Source organism: Varroa destructor, unplaced genomic scaffold (assembly GCF_002443255.2).
Source record: "Varroa destructor unplaced genomic scaffold, Vdes_3.0 BEIS01000003.1, whole genome shotgun sequence".
NCBI lineage: Eukaryota > Metazoa > Arthropoda > Arachnida > Mesostigmata > Varroidae > Varroa > Varroa destructor.
In genome coordinates, this window is record NW_019211456.1 from 40,317,427 (window position 1) to 40,339,793 (window position 22,367).

The 22,367-nt window shown below is 40.4% G+C and overlaps 2 protein-coding genes and 1 long non-coding RNA gene across 6 annotated transcripts in view; 2 read left to right on the top strand and 1 right to left on the bottom strand.

Moving 5' to 3' along the window:
* The window catches only part of Aprt (adenine phosphoribosyltransferase), a 25,393-nt gene extending 11,249 nt beyond the window's left edge, over nt 1–14,144 (bottom strand). The window contains exons 1-3 of one of the 2 annotated variants that reach the window (XM_022800569.2): nt 13,864–14,114; nt 12,336–12,573; nt 6,632–6,757 (exon numbers count right to left, since the gene is read on the bottom strand). In XM_022800569.2, coding sequence (XP_022656304.1) covers nt 6,632–6,757; nt 12,336–12,573; nt 13,864–13,928 — 429 coding nt within the window. In that variant the 5' untranslated portion in view covers nt 13,929–14,114. Of the gene's footprint in view, nt 1–6,631; nt 6,758–12,335; nt 12,574–13,863 lie in introns of both variants that reach the window. The other variant, XM_022800568.2, reaches the window with a different exon arrangement.
* Nucleotides 1–19,990, top strand: part of LOC111248362 (delta(3,5)-Delta(2,4)-dienoyl-CoA isomerase, mitochondrial) — a 22,907-nt gene extending 2,917 nt beyond the window's left edge. The window contains exons 1-6 of one of the 2 annotated variants that reach the window (XM_022800567.2): nt 14,796–15,111; nt 16,737–16,867; nt 17,238–17,302; nt 18,016–18,202; nt 18,976–19,249; nt 19,393–19,990. In XM_022800567.2, coding sequence (XP_022656302.1) covers nt 15,001–15,111; nt 16,737–16,867; nt 17,238–17,302; nt 18,016–18,202; nt 18,976–19,249; nt 19,393–19,548 — 924 coding nt within the window. In that variant the 5' untranslated portion in view covers nt 14,796–15,000 and the 3' untranslated portion in view covers nt 19,549–19,990. Of the gene's footprint in view, nt 1–14,795; nt 15,112–16,736; nt 16,868–17,237; nt 17,303–18,015; nt 18,203–18,975; nt 19,250–19,392 lie in introns of those variants that run through there. The other variant, XM_086984994.1, reaches the window with a different exon arrangement.
* Nucleotides 19,991–21,311: 1,321 nt separating this feature from the next.
* Nucleotides 21,312–22,336, top strand: LOC111246858 (uncharacterized). Of its 2 annotated transcripts, XR_015324787.1 has the most exons (3): nt 21,339–21,353; nt 21,638–21,991; nt 22,212–22,336. It is a non-coding gene; the product is annotated as an uncharacterized LOC111246858 (long non-coding RNA). The 2 variants fall into 2 exon arrangements; XR_002671823.2 differs by having other exon boundaries at nt 21,312–21,991.
* Nucleotides 22,337–22,367: the final 31 nt, after the last annotated feature.

A 22,367-nucleotide genomic window follows, 5' to 3' on the forward strand; every position in this document is an offset into this window, starting at 1 on the left:
ATAGAATCTTTTGTATAAAACATATTTGGCGAGCTGACACCTAAAGGTCGCTTGGCGTACAAACGATTAAAAAAAATATTTTCAAAATAGCTAGTTTCTGAAGCCGCGATTACGGTGAGGTGTACTGGATAAACGTGATTACCAGAAATCACACTTCTGCTACATGCAAACAATTTCGTTAACCCGTCTATTTTTGTTCAGATACAGTCACTAAGAAACCAATTAATAATTATATGAACGTTGTTGCTTTCAACATGATGCAACCGACAAGCACTTTTCGTTCGCACAAATAGATCATAGGTTTGTTTAGACTGAGAATGCAAAAGCAAACAGAGGGAGTAAGGGGTAGCGTAAGACAATGTAAAGCCTCAAGCCTATCTGTCAGTGATTCTCTATCGGTTGTTTTGAGCGCAATTGTTGTAGCGGTGACGGGGTCGCGCGAAACTGTCACCGATCGCCAACAGCGCGATAACACCGCAGCAGAGGGCTCTGCGGCGCTTTTAGACACTGCGATCAATACAATGCTTGGCTCGACGGTCAACGTGTCCAAACAACTGTGTAGAAAAAGGCCTTAAATGATTGGCCGATTAATCTAAGCCGGCCCCTAGTCAGTTTGCCTAGGAGCTAGGGCCTGTTTTTTTGTGCTCTAATTTTCGTGTTGACAACCCGCAACTGCCGTCGGGAAGTTCAATAATAATCATCATCATCATCATCAGACTGTGTCAATCCTTATTGTTTTGTATCTATAGTACATTCATATAACAGATAATTGATTCTGAACTGGTGGAGAACGTAGGGGAAATCGATCGACGAAAGCAAGTTTTAAAGGTCACCCACGATTTGATCGATACGATGGATACAAATGATATATTTCACAGTGATTACGTGCTCAAGCGAGCGTTTGTCTGTTTCCGTACATCGTAGCATCAAGGGACGCTAAAAACAACAGCTGAAGTGGCAAAGGTGTGTACGGACGGTAGCTTTTCGACTGTGGTATTTTTTCTTTCTGTTCTTATGTCACAATGTTATTGTGTTGATTAGACAATTGTGCACTTGTGGCCTTGATCGAATCTACCCGCGAATACTATATTGAATGATATCGGATATGTGGGTTGACCGCAGCCCACGTACAAAAACCCGTCGATCGAGCAAACATATATACATGCACTATATATGGCTACAATGTAACTATGCTATATATGTAATATATACTACGGCATTGTGACGACATATTTACAGCAAACTCCCGCAGTGCGTTGAACATAGACATGTTGAATCGTAGTATTCGACTATATGCCATGTATTTAGCCACTTGTGGATGATAAGCTCTCGGCCTTCATGCCAACATTGACTCAATCGTCATTCTTTTTTCTCGCACAGAGCTAGGATTATTCAACCAGTCGTCGCGCCCCGAAAGTCTATTTGTCTGCATATACAAATACACAAGCTAACCTATTCCTTTGCGCCGTTAACCAGGCCACGAAACAACTACAACGGCAACCACTGGAAGACGCGAAACGCGAACAAGTAACTGCGTCCGCTGCTGCGCTGTCGGCATGTGCCTAAACCTGGTCACTTTTTAATTGTAAGTTGATGAAAACATAACATATATAGGATGTACTTTGTCTCAAATGTCATAAATACACGTAATGATGATTTAAATGTACGGCGACCAGAGCATTAGGGTTTGACGCTCAAGTCCAGACAAGATTTGTTTGGTGTATTTCAAGAAACCAAAAGTAAGACCGTAAATGCTTCATTAACTAACCTGGCAAAACTTGTTCTGCCCAAATACTAATTCTACTTGTTGTTCGACGTTTGTTTTCGACAAGATTCAGTTACGTCGCGTATCGTAAAATTGCACACCAGAACAAAACGAGCGATGGCTCCCCGGGAGGCCATAGCACTAAACCGACTACCGTCCTCGAACTCGTCCAAAGCCTCTCAGCAGTCGCCCGAATCAGCGGTCAGCGCCACAAACAATGGCGGAGCTGGCGAAAGAAGTTCTACGCCGACAAATCTACGCAGTGAGACTCAACTTCCAATATCAACCACTGTTGGCCAGCATGAGGAAAGGTTTAGAGATTGCTGTGCTAGTGGGGTAGGCGTATCAGATAGGGCGGTCGGATTCGCCCTTTTTCTACTATTTGTTACCACCGTTATGTTTTATGCCGCTTCTTCAAAAACTCTCTGGGATCCCGCCAGGTGGAAAAGTTACAACACTGAAAATTCGACAGAGGCCGACTTTACGCAAAAAGAATCATTTTTCTATTAATTACTCGACCTGGGCGCTGGTAGGTACACCGACCTTAAGCTTCATTTTGTTTTACCATTTACGCTGCTCCATACGTACTTTGCTTTACGTAGCTTGTACAAAGAAACACAGCGTATGTAATTGTCATATCGCGTAGCAAATGCGCCCCTCGACCGCTTTATTTCTGCGTTTGTCGATGGCGATTTGTATATAGTGCCCATCGCTATTACAAAGTACATGTGATGTGGATTCGTAGGATAACGCAGGAGGCAAAAAGAACAGCGGCTTAGGGAAGGGCAGAAAGGACTAGAGAGAATAGCAGAACTGAGGTTTAGTGGTTTGTTTTCTAAAAGCAGTTTTTTGATAGCTATCCACAAACGCGTTATTCGGGTCCCACGCTTAATGCCAGTGAAGAAGACATGTGGACTCTGAGAAGGTACCAGCAGGCGTTAATAAGCCCTCGGTAAATCATAGATACAATGGCAACAACAACAACAACAACAACGGAAAGAGATAACCTTTTACGGGATACGACCTCATAGCCGATACGCTAAAAGCTATTTTTGACATGACTTTTTCGCCTGCTATTGCAGCCGTGTACATATATATACGTGATTGTAGATGTTTATATAAAGATAGTGAGCAGGGCTTGTTGAAGCAGTGAGCAGAAGGATCGGGGGAAAATGATAACAGTAGAAACGGTCAACGTTGCTGATCTATGTCTGTATTACAGCCTGATATGGCTATTTCAAACATGTCATAATTTAAAACAAAAAAATGAAGTGATTCGTAATGTTTAGGACATAAAGAAAAACAAAAGAAAACACACGAAGGTGGCAATTTCAAGATTCAAGGCATTATGCTGAAATCGTTTTGCAATACGTTGGGCGCTAACCCAATGTGTTCGTGATTATTTTTTTAAATCATTGATTCGTAAATACATTCCATGAAAAGGCTAGGCATTACTATTTCAGGTAGCGTGCTATAGGTTCAGCCTATTTAATTAACGAAGGCTAATAAAAAATTCAATTTCGAACCACTTGTTTTTAATCATTTTTTTCGCTTTAGCAGACACTAGGGAATAAAATTTTTGTAAGAAGACGAATATCAAATCAAATAAAAATCAAAGAAAAAAAAACAGAACCCAATACACCCGTTTGAACGTCTTTTCGTCCAGTATATTAAATATTTGATGCGCTCCATATAGAAGTTTGTAGACGGCTTCTAAGGCATTTAGCTCGCTGATCTTACGATCAGCGTGCCATCATATACAACAGTTTCCCTTGCAATTTCCTGTTTCAAGGTCGCCCATAGTCCTTAATGGAACCAAATCGATTTATAACGCCATAGTTCACGCAAAAGTTATATCTGACCTGCACTTACGTTATTTGAAGTTCAAAAGCGACTGAACTCGGTGCATCAGCCTTGTGAACCGGGAGAGACCCACGATTACCGCCGAAAAGCTTAACACAAAACTAGATACGCCCACAGACAATTGGACAATTACGCTGCTCGCTGCTTTCCTGGGTCTCTTAGTAACGAACAACATCTCGCGCCCAGCCTTTATCAGATCTGTGAGCTCTTCGATAGATGAAATTAATAGATGAAATTTATCGAATTTATAAGTTCGGCGACAAATGTTTTACAACAAAAGATATTTTGGCCGAAAGCACAAGTTAAAAGGAGAGGGGCAGTCATTCATTACACGTTTGTGGGCACAGATGTTATCGTAAATTCAATCCGAAACCTTCGCGAGAGCGCAGGCTTAATGTCTAAACAACTTAAACAAGATAGATTTCTTTTCAAAAAATGTCTTTCCTTATAAATCTGAACATCAATCATGGAATTGCACAATGATTTGTCTAATTAAATCGCTACATTATAGATCAAAGTAAAAAAGGCCGGCCTATAACGATCCTCAACGACTTAGACTACGGTACCGGGTTAGAGGGTTAGCATTAGACGTTAGAGGCTATGCGTAAACCTCGGCAGGGGACTCGCTTTTTTCGTCAAGCACAAAAATGCTCGTATCTGTGGCTGCACGACACACGTTCGCACTGCCTCCCCTGTAGACCCTGAACGTCCAAAGGAATACGTCGATAACACACTACAATCCCGCAACAAGATCCCCCAGATGTGCTTGTTTTCTCAAATACCTGGCGGAAGAATGATAATCACTGGCGAGCACATATGCAACGCGGATCCACAAGCACGATATCTTTAAGTCGGTACAATTTTCGTGAATAGGATATTCCTAGAGTTAGGGGATATGCGAAACGAACATATAGCCCCATGCCAATCTGCACTGTCAAACATTTGCATGCCGGGTTTATGCCAGCGACTTCAACGCGGAACTTGTTAACACTTATCCCAATGAGTAAAAGTTTGACAGTCATGAAATCGTGGTGGGGTATAGCAAAGATGAGAAATGCATACAAACTGTTAACATGTTTTCTCGTGCGATGGTTGACCGTTGATCTTAACTATAAAGAAGCTCTGCTTGACGGCAACAGCGGAGTTTCCCAGGACCATATGCCATATTGCTCATTGTTTCTCGAAGACGCCGAAAAGAACCTTCTCAAGAAGGGTTCGTTTGTCTACACTACGTTCCTTGATTTCCGAACTGACTTTAGCTCAAGATCACAAAGACTCAAAAAATTGTATGGCAGATCCAGTATAGAGATACTAAGTACGCTGAAGATGATATTACAGGGCAACACCATGGCAACGGACGACCGCGTGACAAAACGTTACTTTCACCTACAGATGAGTGGCTTCGCCCAAGGCGACGACCTTAGTGCTCTACTGTTCGCTCTTTTCTTAACCGATTTTCCACAACAGATACAAACAGACACCCGTTGTTGAAAACCGGGACATAGGATTGTAGGCCATGAACCTCAGTCACGGAGAAAACGACTGGGCGGGTTAGACACTTTGGAAAACTTTAGAAAACGCAAATAAGCTTACGTATCTGACCGTTACGCTAACATTCAGCGCAAAATCGTATTGAGCGCGTATCAAAGATAAAATTCGTAAGGTGTTCGTTTCAACAACGCTGAATGATCATTCCCAGGGCTAAAAACTGCGCTTGACCTAAATAAAGGTAGCATGGACGGCTTCCTAAGGTCTACATTTATATGTAAACCTACCAGCTGCCTATTTATACAGACTAAACAGAATCAAACCTGCCGTACTTACACAACTCATAGATCCTATGATAAGGAACCGGCTTTCTTTTACTTGCTAACAGACACACCATTCCTGTTGAGGAACTCAGTAACCAGCGCAGGAATTGAGACCAGCACAACGATATGTCGAGGCCACATTGCCATACAGTCATTATCACTAGATACGCAACACGCGAACGCCGCTACATTCTTTGCAGGGCAGAAGGTCCAATTGACATGGCCATCTACAGCTACTGTGATTTATATCCATGATATCATCATCGTTGCCGATCTCTGTCCGTTCGCCCATTCGTCTTTTTTCGTTTCGACTTAGAAATTTCTGAGTCGTTGTTAACTCACCTCTGACATCGTGAATGACAGATTAACCGGATCGTGATGACATTACTAAACAAATAGAACACCTGATAAAGGCACTCCATAAAAAAATTTCTAGGCTTTACTCTCAGCAGAAATCGTAAAGGTACAAGTGAGACAAATATGAACACTGAAAACACTGTTTTCAGTATCTGAACGCTAGAGGCAATTATATCAGGACGTAGTAAATTTATCCATTGAATAAATGAAGAGAAACCTACTTAAGGTATGGATTGATTATTAATGCGCTCGTTGAACGTTATCGCTTGACAAGTGACTATTCAGTGGTTCTCGATAGACGAGCGCCGTGACACAGCAAACGCTCGTTTCAATCGAAATTGAATCGTCAGGGTGGTCAAAAGCTTGCCATAACAAAAGAACTGCACGTAATAGACCCTTAGTAAAACATGACAATTAACAAATGAGTAAAGTCATCGGCCTAAACACGAAACTAGCTAAATGGTCAAGTAACGGTTCATTAGTGTTTTTATCCTGATTGAAATCGACAGAAGACATCTTAATGAGTTGTAGTTTCTCCAGTTACACTTGTAGCAGTATGCAAGCATCCTCGAACAGATGCCGGCGTAACTATGAAGAACGCTTTACGTGAAAAAGGACCTGTGGAGGATGTCCCTCCACAGGTACATCATATTACTAACTTTCCAATCTCGCTCAGAGGCATTTACAAAATTTCGATTTAGCCTCACGGTCATACGCATTGAAAGAACGGGCCATTCGCTTAGCGATTGCTTTGTAGAGTACGAATTATATATACATATGACATTTACCTAAAGCGTACTACGATCAAGCACCTAATGCTTAGCAAGCTGCTTACCATGGCTTCACAGTCTTTAATGATATCACAGGCAGCCTTGAGAGTTCCGCCGGTTGCCAATAGGTCATCCAGGATCACGTACCTTTTTCCTTTCTCAATAGCGGCTGCTTGAACTTCGAGGGTGTCCTGTAGAAATATCGACTTGGCTTAGTTATCGATTTACGAATCTTCGATTGGAAAAGTTCTATTCAGTCGTTACAATACGACCCTATGTTACACGGCGCTTCACAAAGGTTATCGAGGTCTGGTTTAGGCCAATCCAGTTACGTATTGCTATTCACTCGGTAGGTGCACTTCCTGTTTGTGGCATTTTAGCATTTTCGAAGAGGTCAACATAGTGACATTGTTTTAATACTTAGTTACAGACGGGAAAAGTACCTTGGCGAAAACAGAGTTATTGTGCTGTCGACAGGCACGTCCTAAACAGGTAAGGGAGTTGCGGAAATTAAAGCACCGATCAACCAAGCCCTCAGACAACTGGACGAAAGACACGAAAGCCTAATTAAGGTATCGCTAACACGAGCAATCATAACAATACAGGCCAACCAGTGAAATGTATGCTCATTTTCATCGACGGATGCCAATGAAGTAGCTAAACAACCCCATCACTGACATGTACGTCAATGCTGAGAAACCGCTGAAGCGACGTGTTTCGCATTTATGACACGAAAATATCGTGAATCAAAAAAAAAAACTGTCTGTGACATCCTTATCATACTTTTGTTTGTAATGTAAAGTTGTACATTTTGCGATAGCTAACATGTGGTCATAATTTTTATATTAAATTTAATTTTTTTTCTCCAATTTTAGGTTCTGCCAGATTCTCATGGGTCAGTATGGTTATTTAAGGACCCACCTCCCTAGACTAGACTAGAAACTAGAACTACTAGACGTGAAGAATAGTATAGAAGTGAAATAACGCTCATGGTTAATATTAAAAATCTGAATCACGCCGTCTCGGACGTCTATAAACCTATTAACTAGCTATAGAATTCACGATGCTTAAATTAGGGGTTCCCTTTTGTTAGAACGATTCGTTAGGCGACCAAGACGCTTTAAAGAGATCGATCAGGTCATCTGCCAAATACACGGAGGTTACAATGATGCCCAAGGACAGGTTAAATGTGATAACAATATTTGGTGGCTGCAGCACGAAAGCCTCCTCAGATACACATGAGCAGTTATATTGGCATCGTCATTCTGAACGCGAACCGTAGTGCTTATATATATCGGACGTATATATTGGACAACATAGGAATCTGCAAATATCAGAACTCAAGATCGTCGGATTTCGACAGGTGTGGGTACAATATATATGCTCTGAGCTCTTTGGAAGCGACCGATAACGGTCAAGTCAGCCACCGATTTCTGTTTTGCAAAGCATTTCAAATACGATGTTTAACATAAATTTCAATAAGCTACACGTTATTTAGATTGTTAACCGTCTTCGTTATTGGTAAAGTGTATATCTATACATGGGTTCTACGTCCGGTATTGCTGTTGTTGACTCCCAGCACAAAACGAAGTGTGTCTATGGTCGGGTTTGAACCCAGACCACGATGTGTCCCTAATATTAGCAAGCTAACCCGTTACGCACTTCGCTATCACGGGGACGGTACATGCTAGTATTTATTTATTGATTTACCTAGGTCTGATTCAAATAATCTGGTCCTGCCGATCACTTCCGGTGGAACGGTTTTCTAACTACACAATATACCCGAGACAAAAGTCTCCTGACCGGAGACAAAAAAAGGATTTTTGGCCGATTGGGCCGGTGTTTTAAATTGACCGTTATGCAATTTTTGGGTATCTAACAGCAACACTAATTTGGCATTTTCGAAAAAGTAAAATAATTAAATCTTTTTACTAGACGTCACGTTACGTACGGATGATCATCGTAACACAGCGGACTCACTCACTTGCGTCTGCGGCCAAACAAAGAGTTCAATGAAACTTGATGTATAATGCGCCATACACAACGTCAAGGCATCATTGAAGATCTCTTCCAGATGCTCATACTATACCTGAGATAGCTAAATTTTAGTCGTATCGGCCCCTATGAAATTTTTGGATACGCACTGAATAGTAAGCACAGCATAACCGTGATCTAGTTTCAAGAATGCTACCAAAACGTCTAGTATGCTTCCTAGACTGTACTAAATCCACACGACGATCCTGCCTATACATTTGGGCCTATTTCAATAACGAGAGCAAACTTTTAGCAGAAGGTTCGAAACACTAATGGTGCCAATAACGTAGCAGTTTGATACAAAACGTATTCCTCACCGTTGAACGTAATAGTATCGTAAGATATACCGTAATCCGGCTTCCGCCTCATTGAGCTTACGAAGCCCATGGCTTATACATTACGGGTTTTATGAAATCCATTTCAATTACGTGATTGCCCAACGCGTTAGAAGTAAGATTAATCCAACCTCATAGTACTATTAAATGGGTCGAAAGGCCGGGAAATTAATTGGTCAGTCTTTTATAATAATCTAAAGTGAAAGCTATACAAATAACTTGTAGGTGAGCCATACATCGTCAACTGTGCTATAAGAAAGCGTTTGCTTAACGGCACAGACAAACGGAAAAGAGCTAGAACATTTTAAAAAATTTAATTAATTTTCAACTTTTAGTAGAACATAGTACCCAATCTATTACTATTAGTAGCTTTCCAGGCTAATTTTCTATGCTGATCACATTCATTCGTGGGACGCACTGGGCTGTAGTATAAACCTGGCACCTTCTTCTTTGATTCGTTAAAGCCAGATACATCGTGCATTGCCTTCCTGTTACAATTGGAGAACCACAGTTGCTCTATGCTGTTCTGACTGGGCAATAACCTATAGAATTACGTACAAACAACAAATAGGTCCACACTCGTTACTATGTATGCTATATGATCTGTACGTCAATAATCTACAGCACTGTCAATTTTTATTGGCTTCCAGTCTTAGCGAACACAAGCATTCATTTATCGACGCCAAGAACAATGATTGCTAACAGAAACTTGGGAAACTATTTGAAATCCTTACCTAACCCGCCATTACCGCTAGACGCACCCGTAAAAACTCAATATTATCAACTAGAGAGATATAACAACCAAAGAGCGCAGAAATTAGTTCGCGATTCTTCAGTCAGCCAGAGAAGCTGAGGAGCTACGCAAGCGCTCAACTGAAATATTCATCACTGAGTAGGAAGTGGCCAGAATCACACGATAAATAGAACCACCAAGTGATATGATATTAACTAAATTTGGTACTTATCTCAACTTAACTTTCCCGAGTCCGAAAGGCGCTACAGTTAACGAAAATGAGTGAGGCGCACTCCAATACAAACTGATAGGGAGAGCGTCAATGACAGTCAATTTTTACGTAAGGTACCACAAAGAGTGCACAGGTTACTACTCAGATTACTATTCTTAAAACGAACATCAGTGTTCTGAAGTTATGGAAGTATCTATTGAGCAACATCACATAAGTTGTCGTCGATGTCCTGGTTCAGGCTCATTCCCAGGGTTACAAATTGGCTCATTTGAGCGATCGCAGCTTTTACCTTAAGTAGAATGAATAAGACTTGGAACAAAATACTTAACATGAGAGAGAGAGAGACCGCGAGAGTTATGCGAGATAAGCAATATGGAGTTCATATGGAATGCACACTCAAACTCACTAAATCATCAACCAAACACTTGACATGATAAAGCAGGAAGTGTTTGATCAGCAGGACTCCATGACTGGTGGAGAGCAGGCAGTGCTTCCAGCGAAGCGTTGCGACTAGCAGGCGGTCAATCGTACGATCACTTGCTAGTTTTATCTCAAATCCCTTTCACAATATAATACCGTGCCAAACAGGAGAAACAGGCGTCTTCTAATTTAAGCCGATTAGGGAAAATGCGCGATGCCAATACGTCAACCAAAAAAAAAAAACAATATTTTCAGCAGACGACGGGTCCGGGTACGAAAACGTCCGATCTTCAGCTACAATGTGTTTGCTGGGTGCTCCAACAGCGATCAGTAATAATCAAATTAGCTATCGATTTGACATTTTACGTGACGTGAAGAACAAAGTGCTCGAAACCCGATATGGATTTACGCAGAATACGTATCAGATTATTTTTGATTTTCGTTTGGTTGAAGGTTACTCACGAGGCTGTTTTCATTTAATAGGTTGGAATGACGGTTAGACAAGAGTTGGACTTCATTTTATTTACGTGTCTCCGTCATTGGTAAAGCTAAGATGCGTAGCACTTGCTTCTTGATTTAATATTTAAAGATTAGATACTTCAGTTGGTTCGTCCTACCTGTCGTCTCCAACGATTAGCGACGCTGTTTGAAGAATTTCATAACTACAAAAAGTCACCCCAACCAATGGGAATCCGCATGGGGTCACTACAGTCGACCCTATGCTTAATGAAAAACGCGTTAATTTTATAATACCCAATTGTCACCCAAGTAACCAGCTTAATTGGCGCATGACGACAGGTTTCTCAGAACAGTTAACAGGTAACTTAAAAAGTGTATGTATCTGCTTCTGAGCAAATTGATCGAGCTAATTATACTCACAATAACAATTTTCAGTTATGTGAGGTTCTTCAATAGTGCTTCGCTGACAAAGCCTTGCCATTTAGATCGTCTGTGCCTTCTCCGTACGATGATAACTTTAACACATATCTGGACGGGGTTTCTACATAGCAATAGCACACATAGCACGATAATATAAATATAAAAGACAAAATATAGTAATTTATAACAAAGTCAATCACAATCTAAATAAACCTCTTAAACTGTCGACATTTCATTAGTACTATCTCGTTGGACAATAATTGACACCAATCTATGAGCTGCACGTGTATCTCCCTCACAGTACAGATTAAACCTCAATGGGCAGCCCCTTTCGAAAGGGGCATCGCAGTGTGTTAAGCATCAACACGGGTGTGTATCCGAACAAAGGAGCATTCAATTACATAAACAAACTAGATACGACTCCCAGATGCACGTCCAAGTCCAAATAGACCGGAGATTTTTTAAATACTGAAGAGCTACAAGTGAGTCTTACCGATTGTTTTTGCGTTGATATTGTTGACTTATAGGCTAGCTAAGGTTCCCGCAGTGCATCAAGATCTTACGTGCGCGAAATGTACAACCGCAGTCACTATACTTAAGGCAGAGGACAGAAGGGTGTTCTGAAGCGGTAACAATCTGCATTCTAGGGCACCATTTTTTGAGCTCTAAACTTGCCTCTGACTGATATGTGTTCTTGTTACCGACTTGAAATTTTGCTTTAAAAAAGCATAAAACATATTTGGAATGCCATAGTTAATGATATATTCCAACAAAATATTGTCAAGATTGAATTTTCTTGACCCTTGTTTTTATCATAGCTAGCTAAGCTGAAAGCTGGCTAGCCCAGGAAGTAATCCGTGTCAAGCGGTCTGGGCAAATAGCCAGCAATAACAAGTAGCAGATCTTATGTTTTTTACGTACATTTCTCCACCAAACGCTGGAAGCATGCTTTGTAATAAACTAGCAGGTTGCCAAAAGAACCGTTCCGATTCAGTCCGATCATTTCGTGAAACACTTTTTACCAGCATGAAAAACATCAATGAAATGTCATTACAAAATAGAGGCCAAAATGCGTTTCTTCTTTTGGAATGGCTACTAATAACGATTAGCACAAAAAAGAAGGAAGAAGATTGAACCTTTCCGTATTCCTTTTCAAAGGATTTCTGAAAAACGTGACCGGGTAATTTTCCAGGTTTCCTAAGGGGTATAAATGGTAACTTCATACGAATTGCCAGAGGCGCGGCCAGCATAAAACCCCGAGATTCCGTCCCGACCAGGCCAGCGCAATCAGGAGCCAACGCCGATATCCTATTCTGTAACGCGACTAGCAGTGAGGTGTAGGCTTCTGGATCACGAAAAACAGGCATAATATCCCTGCAATGGGTAACCAAATATTATTTATTCATATTAACAACAATACTTCCTATAATGAAATTATATGTCTTTTTAACGGGGCATTAAGATCTATAGCAAACAGAAATAATTGTATATATATACACACACATATCCGAAGTATTTATTGTTGGCATTAAATCTTTTGTTATTATAATAGTGTGTTATATTGCATTGTCTATTTCTAATATTTAAGCATCGTTTTCTGACATACGGAAATTTCGTCAACTTGCAGTTACACTGTACTGAAGTTAGCATCAACAATGCGCAACTTAATCGAACCAAAATCTAATTGAGTATATTTTTTTTAAATGCGCTTATCGTAAGTTAGCCACTCATCTTCAAGTTACTAATGGGTACTGACCGTCTCCGTTATGGTGATGCAACCCCAGCTCTAATACTTTGATACCATTTATAATACCATGTTGCCGCGCTTTAATAAAACACCAGAATATATATATATATATATTCTGCATTTATTTACAACGACAAACAACTATTTGAATTAAGACTCGAAAATGTAACAATCTAATATACACTATACATTTTCATTAACAACAAAACTGTTAATTAATAAATAGATACAGGATAGCTGTGACATACATCATGGCTGATGATATCGAAGTTGGTAAAAAAAAAATAACTTATCGGTCAGCTCTAATCGATATTGCAATGATTATTAATGAGCCGTTTTTGAAAATTAGGTTCCTGTAGTAGCCACAATTAAAAACTGGGCCGTGAACAAACCAATGAAAAACACCTCCAGCGTTGCCTCTCCCTCTCTCACGTACTACGCGTAAACCCACAACAGCTGCAAACGGCGTCTTTACGTTTCTAAGCTAAATTCAGTCGTTAAATGCACTTCGAAAAAACTTTGAAATTGAATTAAAAAAATATATATAAATATGCGCTCTTAGTTTCGGGTTTAATGCACATCAGTTCTCAAAAATAACTTAATTATATGCGCGCCCATTATGCAGGCGCCCCCACATCAGCTGCGAAGGCCACTATGTCACAGAGAAGAAAAGATGAACCATATGTACATAAAATGCATACGTGTATAGTAAAATTGTACATGCATAATAGAACTCATGTTTATTCTATATAACGACTTAGTGGAACTCGCTATTGGGTGCTATTTTACAAGAATTCAACAGACAAACATTTGGAAAATCATCTATAGTAATCCAATCGTTGCAACAACAGCGGCATTATTCTTATTATTATTATGGTTAACTTAATTTGGCTACAGCGTCAGCGAAGTTAACTTACCTAAACTGGACGCCTTTCTTAGGAAAGTCAGTGTAACTTTCGATCAGCCCCTTTACACGATCCATTTTACTCTATGTCACGTATTCGACTGCTCAACGGGGACACGCAGCTCGCTGATAATCTTGCACGGAAAGGCGGACGCAGACAGACCAATGGCACTTTCCACTCAAACACACACGCACACGCGTTAAATGCAATACACTAAGATTGATTATTGTCTAATACCATAACAGGTATTTTTCCTGCACACCCACCTCAGGTCAGACAACCTATTGTCCTGTTGGCGTGTCAGCGTACGATGTTCTTAGATTCAATTCAGACAAAACACGGTACTCTGTGTATCTGTAGATAGCCGGTTTTAATAGCTGCGCGATAGATAAGAGCTGCGTGCTTGCTCTTTCCACGCAGAAAGGTTCTATACAGGTTGATAGACAGTGCCAAGCCTGCGTGAGCCGTCGCCGCAACCCTTGCAACCCGGTTCCAACCAGAATAATCATTTTCAAAAGCACACGCTATTGCTATCCTGACCGTGGCATTTTGTGTAAATTATGTCGCTGTGTTTTTTCATCTATAAATATTGGTACCGGCTGGAAGAATGTCTATTGCACTTCCGCGCGCCTATCGTCTTGCAGTGCCTCTCAGAAGCGTAGGTTTTTAACTCTATTTAATTAATAAATAGATCTATATCCGTAATTCGACCGAGAGACATTTCAAGTAAGAGTAAATTCGTCGACTGATGGCGACGATGTTTTTGTTTATGCGTTATACTTCCTCATATACCGGTGTCGGTCAGCTGTCTGCTACGTACAGCTATAGCGTAGTGAACGCTATCTGTTTGGCTACTGAGCTTCTATTACAGTCACCATAGACTGTGTCGGAACGAACGAAAGTAAACGGGAGAGGGAACTAAAAGACGGAAGGAACGACCCAGTTGGTTACGAAGAGTGGCGTCTCTGTTAAACTTTCTTTTATTACTGCCACAACTGTTCCGTTGTGCTTTGTTACGGGTTGATACAAACGGAAACATCCAGGATCCAGACAGGGAGCTGCGGAACGACAATGTGTATCGTTCTGTGCTCGGAACGATTTAGTAGCCGCGTATCCGTTTTCGTATAGTGCAGTAGAATCTAAAAGCCAATGGCAATATTGCTTGCTGTCAGGCGAGCCTCGGATATTATACTTTCGGGAGCAAGCCAGTTAAGCAAACGCGCAATGTCAGCAACAACGACCGAGTTCACGACACTCAAGGTGGGTAAAATAGTTAAAGCTGAAGAACTACAAGAAGCAGAACCATTTCTAAGTCGATCGAGGTGACCATAGTGGGTAATAAGGGTATTTCTGTATGAGAACTATGTAAAAACATTATGTACACACACATACCTTAGTTTTCCTAATATTACTTTTGTTTATCAAATAAATCAATTGAACCTAATGTTTTCTGAGTATCTGCCTGAAAGACTTCCACAACCGAGAAATGTATTCAATCATCTTTCACACATGTATAAAGCTCAGCTGCCTTTACCATTCAGCTGTCATGAAACATAGTTCTCCAGAATCGTCGCTCACTTAATATCTCGTGACCTCTTTGCATTCGCGCTAATATATTTGGAAGCCCATTTGCCCTGGCACGGGGACGTTCAGAAGTACTTTAATTGAACGAAAAAGAAATTCTAAGTTATATATCTCAAGAGCAAATACCTTGTTCGCTATAATTAGGAGGTCAGTTAAACTTTCCGCTAATTGCATTTATCCGGTTTGTTTTTGAAGTACATTTTTTATCGGTTCTTAATCTAGTACGGACATCTGCCTATTTGATTCATGGTGCTGCAAAATTTTCTTCTAGGACAAATGCTACATCTTCAAATAAAGCTGTGATATATTTGTTTGTATCAATGGAAACTGTGATTAAATGAAGAGCGAGGCCGAGCCATTCATCACGCCAAGTCATCGCAGACGATTGTTTGACAAAAAGAATCGAAGTGCTCTTGATTTTTTTTCTCTTAAACCTAACGGAATACAGCCCGTCAATAAGCGGAAATAAGAAAAAATCATAATTAGTAATCGTTTGATAGAAAAAAATAACACGAAACGCATGTGTATCGAGGTCCCTAAAGTATTTGGTGAAGTAACTCCCCAGAGGTAGAGCAATCCAAGAACTATACTTAGTTATTACACACCAAGTTTGTAAAGGAAAGAGAAGACAAGAAGTTAAGATAGTGATGTACCTATAAATATAAAGTCACACTTCTATAAAATGTTTCATATTAGAATTTTAGCAAATATACGAAATATTTACTGAAGTAAGGCATTCGTACCTTACTTCGTGTATTCGTTGCCAGACAAATCCTACTTGCTTTATATTTCACAGTTCACACACGTCCTTTCATGCATACTTTATAAGCCATTTTATAAAAGTGATAAAAAATCTGTAGTGGAACTTTATAACATAGTGGGTAAACCTTTCCCGATGCTGGTTTCAGTGATGCGTAGATCTATAAAACAATGACAGCTGTTCTAGCTGAAAATGTTAAACAAACATCGCGAAGGATACCCTTGGATACCGGAAGCTAAGTTTTTTCCTCCAATATGGCCGTACAAATAATCGCCTTTCTATCTGAACAAGTCAACTTTCTGAACTATGAGCGGTCCATCCTCAAAGGCGGACACTTGAGGGATTCGAACTCGAGCTGTTAGACTATAGCATAATTCTAAAGGTCTAAAGGTATTATCTATGCTAGAGACTATTCTATACGTATTAGAATCGCCTACTCTAACACGCATACACTGAGTCGTTCGTACGGACGGACGGAAGGAGGGAAGGATGTTGAACGGCTACAACTTAACTGCATGCAATGACGTTTCGCATTTTCTAGGTGTATAAACCGGCGCCATTTGTCTATAATGTAGAGCTGAACCGGCCGGAGAAGAGGAACGCCATGAATAGTGCGATGTGGACCGACATACCGAAGTGTTTTGCCTTGATAAACACCGATCCCGATTGCCGGTAAGCATCCATAAATCTTTGCATTGCAAGTAGAGTGTGGACGGGTCGAAAAGCACTTGCTGTCTGAGAGCACGGGAGTGAGGTAGATTTTGAAAGCAATGACCTAATGTTTATCCAATTACCACTTACATAGAAGTTAGAGAAGTGGCTCGTTCGTTTCAAATATGTCACTTCCAAGGAAAAATCTGGGAACGTGAATTTCGTATTTTATTTTTTGTTCGGTTTAACGAGTTAGCAGGAGAGTACGACTCACATAGATACTTGTGTGTCTGAACACATTCATGTGTAAGTGTGGTATCAAACAGAATTCCCGAACAATGTTGTGCTTAGTCACATGATAAAGCAAATGTTCTTCATGAAAAAATTGCAGAGTCGTCATATTCTCAGGCTCTGGAGCGATGTTTACCGCTGGACTCGACCTTACAGAGCAGGCCGGTTAGTATTGGCCTAATGCTTACACACAGCCTATCCGCAACCCATCACCATTTTCATGCTATCATAGTGACACAACGCGCGTTCCGTTGCGACATATATTTTAGAAGAATCAGTTTTTTAATGTCGGTGTTTCCGTTTTCGAAATACTTAATACATCGCACAAGTACATACGCATCGTATTGTACCAGTTGTTATTTCTAATTGAATCAAGTTCCACTTCTTTTTTTCTTCGCTGGTTCAATCTCAAACAAACTCACGAATCATACGCTCCCATCATATAAGCCATATATATAATTCAGTTACAAAATATCTTGGACACAAGCGATCTGTATTTAAACATTTGATTACCTAAGAATGGTAGTTTCTACAAACATTTCCACTGGGAGATTCTAACGTCATCTAATTTATTGCGTGGTATTCTGTAATAGATGTTCGCGCTCTCGTTAAATGCATCTTAGTGCTATAGAGACCCATGACTGTGTGGAAATCCTTTTCAATCAATTCGATATTTCTATCACTCGTGAGACAAGTCGACCCTGAGAATATTATGCCCTTCTTTTTGCCACTGTCATCAAATAAATTCCAGTAGAATAATGTGGAATTTAGCAAGTTGGTAATTCTCGATACGTCACTCTCGGAATCACACTTCATCTCTTGTCGAGAACTTCGATAGGGAATTATTATTATTAACGTATATAACAATATAATTGCAGCGGTCTTGGCGGGATTTGGCGCGTATGGTGACGACGCTTCTAGAAAATTCGTCAAAGTTCGTAATCTTATTCAACGCTACCAGTATACTGTCACGTCAATAGAGAAGTGCGCGAAGCCCGTAATTGCAGCTATTCATGGCGGATGCATTGGTGCGGGCAACAGCCTTATCGCATCATGCGATATCAGGTAATGAGTTTCCTGCTGCTGTTTGATGCCTTAAGGAACAGCCTAAGAGCGGTCAGCTGTTATAAAAACCGGCCAGGCTAATGCAGGGGGTAGGCGACCTCACAGGGGACAGTAAAGCTTTAGTAGTTGTTATATGTTCATTATATTCAAAATGTGTTTTTACGTTTACGTAACCCACTATACGTATCTCACATCTGTCATAAACAATAAAAGATAGGTTCTATATGCAAGCTCGGGTATAAGATCCATTGCTTATGAATTGAATGATCAATTCATCAAGGAATCTTTGGGAAGAACCTTGTTAGAAATGCAGTAAGCTTGAAACAACAGTGTAACCGCATTTATTTGCTCTACGGAAAGTAAATCGTTGAATTTACCACTATCATATACTACTCGACAAAAGAATCACCCGAATGTTTCCAGACGTAGTGTCTGTAGAATCTGGGTCATCGATTAATTTCCAACATAGTACCGACTTTATGGGTTCGGTGGGTTTACAAGTCTTACACTGGGTACCGTCGAACGGCACCGATGCATGTGCATTATACGCTTCTAAAACTCCCGAAAATAAATACTGGGTAATCTTGGGCATATGGCAAATGGAAAAAATCAAATTCATATGAAATGCAAATAATGTTCCATTTGAAAAATAGCGACCCTGATTTACTCCGTGCTCCACTAAGTTCTCGGTGCTTCTTGTACGAAAAAGCCATTTATCATTTTCATTTCTTACAGATAAGAAGAAATCTAATAGTGATGCTGTTGCTATCCAGGTATTGTACCGAAGACGCATGGTTTACGATTCGTGAAATCGATGTGGGCCTGTGCGCCGACGTTGGTGTGCTTCAACGCTTGCCGAAAATTGTGGGCAACGGATCTTTGATTAGCGAATGGGCATTAACCGGTAGGAGAATTGACTCAAAGGAAGCTCGGCAAGAAGGTCTCGTGTCGAAGGTCGTCAAAGACAAGGATGAGCTTATGAAAGTGTCACTCGAACTCGCGAACACCATCGCTGCGAAATCACCGGTTGCCGTACAGGGAACGAAGGTATATATGATCATCGCCACTTGAAGCGTGTGCGAGAACCTGCATATAAAAGAGGTCTAATGCTATCCGTACACACTATTCCAGTCTAGAATTACTTTATTTGTTTGTCACTGTGTATTTCAACGCCAGATTTTTACTTGCAGGTAAATTTGGTTTATTCGCGCAGCTATCCCGTCGATCAGGCATTGGAATTCATGGCCACGTGGAACGCATGTCATCTGCAGTCTGAGGACGTGGCGACCGCTGCCACTGCATTAATTTCAAAGGATTCTGAGCAACCTGTCTTTGCTAAACTTTAAATTGAACAATTTATGCTCACAAAGAATAGACCAGACATAATTCAGCGGTATACGTGTTTGTCATTATCGTTATAATGATATTTATCCAATTTGCTACTCCTACCAAGGTGCTTTTAGTGGGTTTATACAGAGCCCCCGTGCAATTATGACTAGTATTATTCTTCATCACGATAAACAGGCGTTGGTCTAAATTTTACATGATGCGAGCAAGATGATGTTGCGTTATGATGGTCTTATTAGAGTGCATGAAGTCGTCTCAAACATCGGCTCACTGAATCATGAGGAACAATATAAAGCCCCTTAAAAAGCAAGTTGTCCTTGGAAATGAGCGCGTGAGGTGTATTCGAATACGCTTGCTCAAGAATAGATACGTGATATTCTATGCCGTCGGAATAAAATAGTAATCTTGTGAAAAAGATTTAACAAAATTATAAACCTACTATTTACCTTAGTATTGAATCAACATAGGTACATATAATAATCGTATCATCGTTTCCCATTATTATTTCACTAAAACGGACTGCATATGATTATTTCCGTCGACTTGATGCTTCGCACGAATAGATGTACCTTCGTGCTGTTGGTAGAGGCGCCCTTAGAACTCTTAGTACTAGAATAGCCAAATAAATCAGGATTTAGGGTGGTACAAGTTTTCTTCTATTCTGACTATAGATATTAGCCAGTGTATCAGTGGAGAACTTGGTTTGATTTATAGGATTTTACTAGAAAATCTACTATTTAGCTTACGTGTGAGATGGCTGCTTCTTATATTATGTTTTAATTTATATTCTAGTATGTTTCGATACATATTTGTGTCCTGGGCTATTCGTACGTGTTATGGGTTTCTAATAGGCGCATCTCCTGATAGCGATTAGCCCTACAGGATTCCTTAGGATTTATAACTTTCTCTCGCTTTAAACGAACACTACTTGTAATGTTCCGATCAAAAAGGACAAATCGTAAAAAATTCTAACTTCGTTTAACAAGCCACCTCCAAGTTGAAGTTTTGCATTGCGCTGCACAACATGATCATAATGACTGTACCCCTACGGAAGCATAGTTACAACGCAGTAAATATGTGCTCCACATAAATTATTATTAGAAAAGTTGAAATCTCTCTTATCGATACTTTTACCTACCAAACTCTTTGAAAAGCGAGCATCATAGATCGTAGTGCAATCGTGCTCCTAAATTCAGAACCCTTGATGGCCACCGCCCTTAGTGATTAGAGTTCATTGTAGAATTTTCTCATTAGTACATTTACTTCAGCGTTCTTAATTTTCCAGCTGTGCAATAGATACACACTGAACGCTGTTCCGGCGAAAAGGCCTTAATACAAATACGATGGACTTATTCGAGTGGACATTCTTTAAATGGAGTAGCCCAATAGCGTTACACATTTCAACACTTTGCTACACAACGTGTCCTCAAATAAAACTACATATTTGATCCCAAACCTAGTTGCCCGGGCTGAATACAAAGCATGTTTAGTTCCTACAAATGTACAGGTACGAAGCTGATAAACAAGTTTAAATTGATATGCCGTGTAGAAAAAAAAACCCTCTCGAAACAACCGTTCGGCATATGATTCTGCGTACAGGTTTATGAGTAGACTACTTTTTTAGCGGAGTCTAGGAAAAATATACGAGAATAACTATCTGGAAAACGTCAGGCTGTATTATCTCGACCCCTATCGGCGGCATCCTGCGCTCACTCTGCGAGCGACAGGCAAACGGTGCGTGTAATTGGCACAAGAAGGGTAACATTGATGTGGTGAACGAATGGCGTCAGACTTACGTGTAGAAGTTAGTTGTTGGATATATGAGGTCTATAACGTGCCCTCATTAGCAAATACAAATTAAGCGCGTTTTTCTTCTATCAGTGGCTAGAAGCGGGTTCAGTATGGGTTAACTATTTTATCTGCAACGAACGAATTTTCTACGTAGCCACTTCGTTTTATAATGTTTGAAGATGAAGCGTACTGTGCCAAGCACCTATAATTGATAATCAGAATTTTCAATCATTACAGCTTATAATGTCTCATACGTTACCTAATTGTTACGTTCATGGATCATAAAACTGTTTCTAGGTGGCACATTTCTTGATAGTTAGCGGAGCTGCTTAAGGGTACGACGTGGATTGCTTTCGGATTTCTTCGGGCTGATAATCGGTTACTGCGTCGGTATCTTTGCGTTGTGTAACTACGTGTCCTTATCTTCACTATAGTACATCGCAAGCCCCCCAATACGTCATTTAGTGATAGGTTTACAACATTAGATTAGGTAAGAGCTATTTTCGCTGATGTGCCATTAAGCATAAAGGAAAAATCACTTTATAAAGGAAGAAGTTGCTCATATAATGGCTAGTTTCCCGGCGTCCCATTCATAACTTGGCGAACGGTAGATTACGACGGCCTTTGTTCCAGTTACACGTTTCTACTACTGTAAGTTTCTATCCATTTTGTGCTATTAGTGCCCACGGAATCTGTTATTCAATTGGTCGTGCTATACACGATGTTCTAGATGACGGATATCTAATTTCGGTGAGAGTTAACGTTCCCTGTTATTCTTTCGCTATCTGCGTAGTCTAGGGCCCTTTTTTCTTCCTTATTACGTAACTTCACTGGACTAGCTTGAAGAACCTCTCGCTCAACGACATTGCAGGTTCATCCGACCATTTACTGGCAATCATAAAACGCAGTGAAGTCAATGTTTCGCTAAATTTCGGGATACCAGCAACAGCTCACAATCAGTCGAAGCGATCGGCCGGTAAAAACTATTTCGGTTCGTTTCAACTTTGCCACCATGTCGTTCCTAATT